General features: G+C 37.2%; 1 protein-coding gene across 1 annotated transcript in view; it reads left to right on the top strand.

Annotated features, from left to right (window-relative positions):
* Window positions 1-414: 414 nt before the first annotated feature.
* The window catches only part of TMPRSS15 (transmembrane serine protease 15), a 51,119-nt gene continuing 40,805 nt past the window's right edge, over window positions 415-10,728 (top strand). Inside the window, 6 exon segments of the mRNA XM_048295750.1 lie at window positions 415-559; window positions 3,718-3,848; window positions 4,139-4,206; window positions 5,037-5,078; window positions 7,350-7,492; window positions 9,236-9,277. Of these exon segments, the coding sequence (XP_048151707.1) occupies window positions 415-559; window positions 3,718-3,848; window positions 4,139-4,206; window positions 5,037-5,078; window positions 7,350-7,492; window positions 9,236-9,277 (571 nt within the window).

Raw genomic sequence — 10,728 nt, 5'->3', positions numbered from 1 at the left:
ACAGCTTTCACTGTTGTCTTCATAATTGCCCTTGTGAGGAATTAGCAAAAGAAAACTCTCTAAGCAATAAATTTGGCAGCAATATTTTATATCGTCACTTAAAAATATCAAATTACAAGAAATAGTGCAAATCCAGTGACTAACCTTACATTTCTGTGGGTTTGCTTGTTCTTTATCTGAGACATAACCTTCAGTGTTTCCCTTCTGAGGGAATTTCTTTTCTTCTTATTTGCATATCCTGTTCATGAATATGACTGTTCAAGAATGTTGTAAAAACCTATGTCAGTGAAGTTTTATGGTGTAATTAATTTACAAGCATCTCCTATATATATATATCTCCGTGTGGATTATTACCCTCCTTTTCAGGCTGCGTCTTTTGTCAGTCCTTAATTCACACAAGTTTTTGAGACAGAAATGAAGCGGAAAAGATCATCTGATAAGAAATATGTTCCTCTTAGTATCTATGAGATTTTGTTTGCTTCTCTGCTTGCAATTTTTGTGTGTGTTTGTGTTGGACTGATTGTACTTTCTTGGTTATCAACCCACGAGTTGGAACGAGGTGAGTAGCCAACCTTTAGCTACAGACCTTTAGGAGTTCTTCAGACTTTGAAGCCAGTGCTGCTATAATTGTTAGTTGTATTTCTTATTTTATGCTATGCTTTTAACGCTGGGGGCAGGGGAAGTGGTGTTTTTTTAGGGTTTGTTATGTGTGAGTTTTTTCCTCCCCTGAAAATTGATGTGAAAAAAATAGGGGAAAAACAAAGCATTGGAATCATGCTCTGAAGCCATATAAAATAATTTTCATGGTTTAGGCTTTGGGAAAGGTCCTTGAGATGCAATCCAAGCTATAAAGCTTTGGTTATTCCACCATATTCATCAACTAGAGAAGGTAATATGGAAAACTGAGAAATTTTGCCTTTTTCTCCTTGTATGAGGTTTGACTCAGAAGACAAATCCTGAAAGGCTGATAAGCCACTGGAATTTGTGGGGCCCATCTCTTGGAATCTATTAATTTTTTATTTAAAAAATATTTTAAAGTAATTTATTGGTGTGAGACAGATCCAGCCCCAGTCAGCTGCCAGCCCCATGTAAAGCTCAGGTAAAGCCATTCTTAGTCCTTGTCCAATGCTCAGAACGTGAGGGAAGAAGTTACTGATACTGAAAGCAAACTAAATTAAAATATCAATGTTGCATAATTTTCAAATGAGACTGAAATTTTGGTTAAGAAATCTTGTGGATATAAGTTAAATGGAAAGGCCACACCTGGAGGACTGCCTCCAGTTAAGGGCTCCAAAACACATAAAGGATATGGAGCTATTGGAGCATCTCAAGTTGATTATTTTAGCAGAAAAATTGTTCTGCTACACTGATGATTTTGCTGCTTTCATTAATGAAAACTCCATACTATTTCATTCTGAACCTCATGAAGACTACACTAGACTTATGTAAAAAAAAACCAACCAACCAAAACCGTTTTGTCAGAATATCATGTTTGTTCCTTCAGTTGCCATGGTTTTTACTTCCAGATTTTAAAAACTGCACCACCTACTGATTTCTTACCTTCTTACCAGAATGCTATCACACTCCAGTAAAATAAAAGGGTGTGTTACTGAATCTAGAGAAAGGCTTTAACTTAATGACTTTGTTTTTAGAAGATACATAGGCAAGATATTGTCCATGTACAAATATAATTAAAAACCATTTTTTAAATTATAGTTGATATATACTTTAAAAAGGCCTTTGATATTTAGAAATATTTTTTAAACCGATTTGCAATTGTTTTAAGGACAAATGGCCTTCAAAGAAGCTCAAATCAGTCTGCTATTACCAGTTGATATTAAATTGGTGTCACTATGCGGTGCCTTCCATCATAAGCTGTTCATTGTAGTATTTATTGCTTATCTGCTGTTATGATTCAATTATTAAAAGTATTAGAAATACCTCTGCCCAAATTAAGGTGCAAATGAGACCATATGCCAAAGTCAATAGTATGGATTTTATTTAACAGCAGGAGAGTGAGAGAGAGAGAGAGAGAAAGGAAGAAATAAGAAAGAGAGCATTGGGGCAGGAAGAGTAAGGCGGAGACAAATTAAGTAGAAAATATCACGACTCTGTGGATCCCAGTGGCATCCTGTTGATTCTCTTCTTCTTCTTGGTGGTGAGGGTTTCCTGAAAAACACAGAATCCAATGGATTAATATACATTTGGGCCAGGTGGGAATGCCCAGGTACCTCCCCCACGAGGGGGACAAGTTTGACATAGTCTCTTGCAAGACTCTGGATCCATTGCATCACTTGGCATCGCACGCAGTACTCTGGTGCAAGGCCTCAGGAATGGGTATGGGGAGTGCTTTGGGGGAGTCTTTGATGGATTATGACACCCCCTCAGCTGCCTCTCACAAGAATGTTCCCTGGCTGTGGCCTGTGGGGTTGGCAGTTCCACAGCTGGGCCAGTTTGTGTAAGGGAGGATGGGTGTTCAGTGCCTCCGACCAGAGGTTACATCACACATCTGAAACCTCCTCCTCTCCCCACCTTGGTTGTGGGGGAGTCTGTGCAAACCTGGCCTCTCTGGGCTGTGGTCTCCCCCACCCCAAACCCAGCCAGTGATGATTCTCAGCACAGCTGCTGGGTTTGGCTTTCTGGTGGATGAGTTCTTCTCCCTCAGCCTTTTCCTAGACCTTTTTCCTAGGCTTGAGATGATTGAAAAATAGTGTCACATTTATCTCAGGTTTCCTTAGATGGTTTAGCTCACAGTCCAAAGTTCCAGTCAGGCATCTTCAAGGAGGGGTGGGCTCCTGTGGTCACAGCTTCTTTAGGCAGTTTTGCCATAATGGGCAAAACTCCCTCATAGCAATGTTTAAGCCATGAACCATAATATTTCAGTTCCTGACATCTGCTTTTGTCTTAAAACTTGTTTTTGTGTTAATGCCTTCAAACACAGCCTAAAATACCACTGCTACTCCAACTGGTAAGCAAAAGGCATTTCCTATCATTCAACTTTAATTCAGCTATTTTCTGAGAATTTCCAGTGTGTTACACAGTGAAGAAATAAGTTTTGAATGCATAATGAATTATTTTATGTATACCTCATGTCCTGTAGCATATTAAATCAAGATTAAATTTGCAGCAATGACCAATTATCTAATTTCTTTATAAATTCTCCCAGAATTTCATTCATGTATTGGTGAAAAAGGTCAGGTCAAAAATAGCTTAACTATTCTGGATGTTTCCAGTGCCATCATCAAAACCAGCTTACAGATAAGAAAAAGGGCATAGCACAAATACAGAAAGTGTGAGGCAATAATTCATAATATTTTTAATCCGGAACATATGAAAAACTCATAATTCACTATTTGCCTTCCCATGTATCTCTGTCCCCCGTGTTAGACATAATTGGGCATATCCTTTGTATGCCCATATTGTATCCTTTATCTACTCACAGTGTTCCTGGAAAACAGCACCTAAAACAAAATTGAAAGTAGTGAGAACAAAGGGCAAATAGTATTCATAAAAGTATTATTACAGTTGTAACTATTGTAAACATCAAAAAAGTCTATTTTTTTCTTTAAACTCAGGACTAGGCAGAATGACTCCGATTGCAAAGCAAAACAAAAATCTAGAAGTTATTGTATTGATGATCTGTATGGAATGAAATCTAATGCAGTATTTTTCATTTCTTTCTATATGATTAAAACACCTTTATTTTTAATTATCTAGCTGAAGCAGATGTGAATACTCATGGCTATATGGGAATATTTAAAATAGTCTCTGGCACATCTTTCACTCCTGCCTTGCAAAACAGTTCATCAGCTGATTTCAAAGTCCTTGCCTTTGATGTTGAAAAATTGGTAAGAACCTATGAACCTGTGGTTAATTCAAGAGTATTTATAGGTACATTAATTCCCTAACATTAACTGCTGTTTATGGCTTTTTCTTTCCAAAAAAAAGAGATATTTCAGGTCCTAAGCCTGGTCAGAACTCAATATATTCCTTGTTTGTCAAAATCAGTGAATCATCAAAGAAATGCCTTGCTTGTGTACTCTACAAAAAGTTATTTCATACTAAAACCATGATTGTAGTGTGAGAATTTGTGTGGTTTTAATTCCTGTATTGTTCAAGATTTCTCTTTTTCATATAGATACAAAATATCTTACAAGAAAGTGATCTGAAATACAAATTTGAGAGATGTGAAATTTCCCAGTTCAAGTAGGTACAGCTTAATTTAACTTTGAAAATAAGTGTCAAAAATCCTCACTTAGATATTTCTCTCAGAAGTACTTACCCTGATTTTCAAGTCATCCTTGGTAACGTCCTGTATTATCCCTTTCACATCTTCCATCTTCCAAGTGCTACTGTGCTAAGTTTGACACCAATGTGTTTCCTTGGGCAAACTTCCTTCTCAAGCTGATGTGTGTCTATGCCTTGGCCAAACCAGTAAGGCTGAGCCCTAAGACCCACTCACAAAACTCTGTATTTTAAAGAACTGCTAAATTATTTTTTTGCCAAGGTGCTGTTTGCAGGGTTGCTGATCCTTGCTATCTAGAAGAAATTTCGGGTTAGAAATCTCCTGGCATAAGCCTCGAGGCTCAGGCACTCATATGTCCCTATGGATATGGATCCACTTAAGTCATATTCCTTAGGGCATTAGCAGCTGAGGCTGTCATTTGACACCAGGAAAAGCTGGAGCCTGTGTGTCCACAAGATTCTATAAAATTGGTACACTAAGATCTGCTTCATTTAGTAAAGCTTGTTTGACCTCATTTTCAATATCTGGGTGTGTTGGGTGTCCTACTGAAGGCCAGCTGACAAGAATGTCCAGGTTACACAGCCAGGTCTGTAGTGTTAATTGCATCTGCGCTATTCTTAATTAGGTCCTGATTCAGCAAAACACGTATAACACTATCTCCCATTACTAAACAGTTCCAGGACATGCTTCCATCCTGTCCAAAAATATTATAGTCTCAGTGGGAACCCTTTGGTGTTGGTTGTGATTTTCCCTTTCTTTTTTTTATTGTTCCTTTTTTTTTTTTTTACAGGAAATCTGAAGGTGACCATGGCAGATTGATGTCAGAGACCAGGTATATGTATATAACAAAGTTTAGTTAAAATATGGGCAAGAGACAATGATGCTACTAATTTAGACAGTTCTTCTGTGGACAGCGTATAGATTAAAAAACCAAAAACAACAACAATAAAAACAAAACAAAACAAAACAAACATTTTTGGAATTTGGATAAGTCCCTCTAAAGAGGATGAAGCTTCAAGACATATCTTTCCTCTAAAAACTTCCTTTAGGATTAGATAAAAAAAAGTGATAGTCCCTGGGACTGTCAATTTAGAAAGAAAAATGGAAAGGAGTGAGAAAGGTAAGAAACTATCTAGAAAGGAAAGGATATTGGTTTGTGCTGAGTTTGCTTGTGTAAAACTGCTTAAACTAGAGTCAGATCTCATGTCATTACCAGTAACTCAAGTTTCAAATTAAGAAAAGTATGAGGACCACTGTGATAGGCAAGAACAAAACAGAGCACAAAAGATTAAGATTCCAGCAGAACTGAAGAACCTTGAGAAAGGAATGGCATAACTGGCTGTGTCATAGTTGAACCCAGAAAATTAAAGTACACATTACATGACAACAGATCAATAGTTCAGTGGTATCACATGTTCTTGTGGCTGTAAATACATAAAGTTTATAAGTATGCAAAGGAGATTAGTGTATTGGAATGATCGTCCTTGCAAAAAAGCCCAGAACAAGATATTGGTATATTAGCTGACCACGAATATCAGTAAGTAATGGGAAGCAGATTTGAATTGGAGCAATCTTTTGATTGGAATAGTGAGGACATAACCCTAATTAGTTAGAAAGTGGAGTATGATCACTTTATGAAGGATTATATAACGTTAAGAGAATGGACTCCACAGCAGCAGGAGTAGGCCACTTCCAAAATATTGTCCTTGTGAAGGTAGATCCAGTCAGGAAATTCAGTTTCTGCACAAAGAAAGGGACTATTCTCGTCAAAATTTGGGCATCAGAGATGGAGACATCTCTGAGCAGTTTCCTCAAGACTGTATTTGTAAGTGCTGGATTTTTAGTTTTCTTGACAGGTCAATTTAGATGCTTTTTTTTAGGAGGAGACCAATTATGCCAAAGAACAGCTTACTTCTTTCTATGAACCACAATGGGAATCTAGATATCTACACTGTAAATAACTGTGTTGGGCAAAACTCTTTCTACCCCTGTATCTTGACATAACAATCACAGAAATCACAGAAAATCTGATGTTTGTGAATGTTGGATCTGGCTTTTAATACATCAGTAAGGATCTATCTTCACTTCTGCTTTGAATAACTTTGTCTCAGACGTTACTTTCTTTTCATTTAAAAAGTGTTTACCCCTTCAGGTAATCTGCTTGGTATTTCACCCTTGAAATGCTGTTGCTGAGTCACAAGGACAGCAATAAAAGGTTTTGTTTGCTCAGCATGGCCTAGAGGTTATCAGAAATACGCAAGAAGGAGAGTTTTTCTACATATTGCAAACTACAAACTATGCTCAGCAAAACGACAGGATTAATCACTCCTTACAAAGAGCACTACTGAGTCAGTTGCAAAAGGGTAGTTTAAGGATTAAAAAGTTTACACCTAAATTTAAGTAAAAGAAGAAAACCTTTATGTTTTGCAAGTCTCATACTTCAGCATTACCTTACTCTAGCTACAAATATAAAACTTCATAATAGTGTCTAGAAAGGATGGGAGAGAACAAACAGAAAACACTCTGGATAAAATTCAGACCCCATAGAAGTTAAATGCAGTTTAACCAGAGTCTAAACGACTGTTTTCAGCCATCACTGTTTCTTTGTGAGAATCCAGGCAATCACACAGCAGATCTGCAACAAAATAAAGAATCCAGAGATGGTATTTGCTTTGTAGAAGTGGTCACTTTGTATTATATTTTGCCACATGAAGGTATTATGCAATTTTCATAATACTTCAAAGTTAACCTTCAATATTTTAGGGCTAAAATTAATAGACCTGTTGAATGACAGTAAAGCTACTTTAGTTTCCCTCAAGTTCAGCTCCATTGCAGCAATTGAAATGAATGTTGTCTTGGTTTTTTCCAACAGTGCAAGTAACAGTAGATAAAGAAAGAACAAAGTTTCTCCAAGGTTCAAACCTACCTGATAATTAAGAGGTGCTTCTTTATGAGTCAACTTTGCCAGCCAATACTTAAAAAACAATCTGCCTTTGCAAATGGAGCCACTGTTAGAATGAATACTGTCTAGATGATAGGTCGTATAGCAGATTTATTTCATCAGTTTGAATAACTAATTAACTTCTCTGTTTTGTATTTCTAGTGTTGTTGTGATCATCACCCTTTATTTTACCCGGATGGTAACAGTTGAGAAAGTAAAAAATGAGCTGGTTGTGGGTGTCATTGCAAATAACCCTAATCCTACTCAGACTTTGAAAATTGATGTGAACAGCATACAAATCACAGGTAATGTTAGTAAGTTTTTTGTTTGGTGGGGTTTTTTTGGTTGGTTTTTGTTTGTTTGTTTGTTTGTTTGTTGATTCTACAAATCCATAAGAACCACAGGTAGCAGGAATGAAAGCTTTGGCTCCCAAACAGCAATCAGGTTGTTACTTTTTCTCTTGGGTGCCCTCCTCCTCCATTACAGACCTTTCAGTAGCAGCTGGGAGAACTATTTACAACCTTTTCTACTAGCACTGTGTACATTCACTAAGGAGGGAGTAAAGGGCAAGGTAGTGATTTCCCAGTGAAAACCACACAATCTCACCTCTTTTATGAAACATAATATTTGTAATCTTTTTAGCCCTCTAATTAAAGCAATTAAGCTCCAACTGTGTTGTTTCATAAGTAAATACAGTTATAATTTTGTTCTGCTAAAAAATAAGGAAAGGACTCAGACTCGCAAAGAGTAAAGTAAATTCATTTATTGAAAATATGTCAGGAAGAAAAACAAACTGCTTTTGGAGAAGTGCACCCAGGGAACTGGCTCCATATTCCTGTAGAGCTTAGGTAAATGTAAGTGGGTGGAGAAAGGAATAAGGCTTTAAGGACTAGGTAGCTTTAAATCCTGCAAATATACAGATATAGTTATTTTATGTAAGTAGTAAAAAATTTATCAAAGCCTAAATGGAAGCCCTTCAAGATCAATGGGCATCCTTTTTATTTTTACCTGAAGAAAGCTTCAAAACAGCCCTTCACTGAGGATGAGGTTAAAAACCAATCTGAATTCTTTGAAGCAGAAGTTGATTAGCTGACATTTGAAGACCTGCTGGAGTTACTATTAAGTAGAAACTGAGGAGTGGAAATCTGGCATGCGATGTCTCTTACTCTATACACAGAGGTGCATTTTTTGCTAAGTACTTCAGGTATTCAAAGGCTAAATTCAGAGTCTTGGCATATTTAATTCTCTTTACTACTTGTTTATTCCAAATTACTGCAAAACACTGTGGAAATTGATTGCTCATTATATGTCAAAAATGCCATAAAAAATAATGAAGATCTTCTTAAAAGGTTCTATATCCATTTATGAACTTTGAAGTAGTCAAACTTTTACTGCTTTGGATCATCAAAATGCCTCTTTTCACATGAGATATCACCTGTCCATTCCACCAGGAGTGCTTCAATAAACCAATTGTAACTAATTAACAATCACAATAATATGTGGCACTTTTGCATTGTGTATATCAATACGTTCTGCCAGAGACATTCTTATTTCAGAGAGGGAGAGAGGTGTAACAGAGGTGTGACTTGCTTGAAATCAGTTTTCACTGTGATTAAAAGTAACTTTCTTTCTTGTAAACTATCCCAAGTTAATTTTCACTCATTCATCTCTTCTAAATACTGTTCTATAAGACACAGGTGCTCTGAAAATCTCTATAGAATAAAAAGCCTCAAGAGAGAGATTTCCCAGGTGAAGACATTCTATATGCAATACAATGAATAGGGATTGAGGATTGAAAGGGATTGCAGTGGCTATGAAACCTTGTAACTTCAATTCATTTTTGGGACCTTTCCTCCTTGGGAAGATCATGGAGTTTGAGAAAAGATTGGGAACAGGGTGAGATAGGCAAAAGGAGGGAAGCAGGACACTGACAGTGATTCAATGAGAAATAGTCACAGGCAATTTCTTTTTAATCTTTATTTCTGTCATCTAAAACCAGACACTGTTCTATAAAAGAAGTTTATACTGAACTTGCTTTCTTCCAGTAGCTGCTGAAAATCCCACTACAGTGATGCCTTTAACCTCATCAGGTCAGTATCTTTCACAAAACAGGCACTAATTTTTGTTACCAATACAAGATGAAGGAAAATAAGACTTGCTGTTTCAGCTCTTATAGCTTAGTAAAGCTGCCCTGGCTGCAGCTGGGGCTTGACTGCCAAGGTCCATTCAGTGATAATTAGCTGCTTTCACCATTTCTGACTATTTGAGAAAGCAGTGAGTGATCTGAAGTCTGAAAAAAAACTGTAAGAGCTTATTAGGGCATCAAACCAAAAGCTGAGTCTCCATTAACCAGCTGAGCTGCAAGCTGAAGTTTTTGTGGATTTAGGGAGGTAGATTACACTGGGGAGTCCTACTCTCATACTGTGGTTACTGATTTACTGAGCAATGTTGACAGATAGACTTTCCTTCCACTATTCCTGGAAGTTTTATGATGATAAGATATGAAGCAGACAAAACTACCTTGGTCTCACAAACCTGCCAATGGTCAGCCAGAGAGATAAATAATACAATAAGCACTTTGTAGCACTAGGTGCAGGTAGTCACATGCAAACTGCATGCAAATTATCACATACACTCTCCAGGGCAGGCTACCAAACCTGAAGCTAAGCAATTGCCCCTATGAATATAGGAGGCAAATATTTATTGACATTCTAATTACAGCCATAGTAATGAAAGAGTTATTACTAGTCTGGTTACAGGCCTACTGATGTAGTAATGTAGTAATGTGTATAGTCCAAAGTGTGCAAGTACTGTAGTTTATTCCCAAAGATACAGTTTAAACTGCTAACATACAATTTTTTCTCCTATTTATCCCTTCCTGTGGTATGCTATCTTAGTGCTCCCCTGGGTCCTAAATTCAATGTTGCTAATCATCCTTAAGCAAAAATTTGGAGATAGGGGCATGTTTCAGAGGAAAGGGGAAGGGAGCTGGGAATTGTCAGCACGCCAGGTTGAGATGGCAGCAATATTCCTGGTGTGAATTTCTTCTCCCTTGGCCTTGTGTCTGCTTGAGGTAATTTTTGTATGTTTTTTAATACTGTTTGCTTCCTCGTTCTTTCTGTTTCAGTCCAAATGTCATGATATACCCAAGTTTTTCCATACAGTACATTTACATCTGCTGGATGCAGGGTTATGGCTCTGCTGACCCTGAAAACATCCTTTACCATCTCAACATGTTACTTCAGCAAGATTTTCTAGTAATTATGCTTACATCACTGCTGCCTCTGCCACTGCCCTGTGTTTTCCTGGAGGGATTTTGCTTTCAACTTGTGCATGCACTTTTGAGAACGTCTGTAACAACCACAATTTTTTCAACAGTCTTCAAGATGTAGCTCCCTGATAATTGTTTTACTAGAACTGTTTGCTCCTGCATGCATCTATGTTTTAGGTCTTGGAACATTTAATACCTTCTTAATTGGTTATCCTGTAGTAAATCTATCAACAGATATGTTGATATACATATGTGTATAACTCTTTGAAA

Source organism: Corvus hawaiiensis, chromosome 2 (genome assembly GCF_020740725.1).
Source record: "Corvus hawaiiensis isolate bCorHaw1 chromosome 2, bCorHaw1.pri.cur, whole genome shotgun sequence".
NCBI classification, from domain to species: Eukaryota; Metazoa; Chordata; class Aves; order Passeriformes; family Corvidae; genus Corvus; species Corvus hawaiiensis.
Note: the sequence above shows the minus strand (reverse complement) of the source record. Positions and strands in the feature narration are given on the sequence as shown.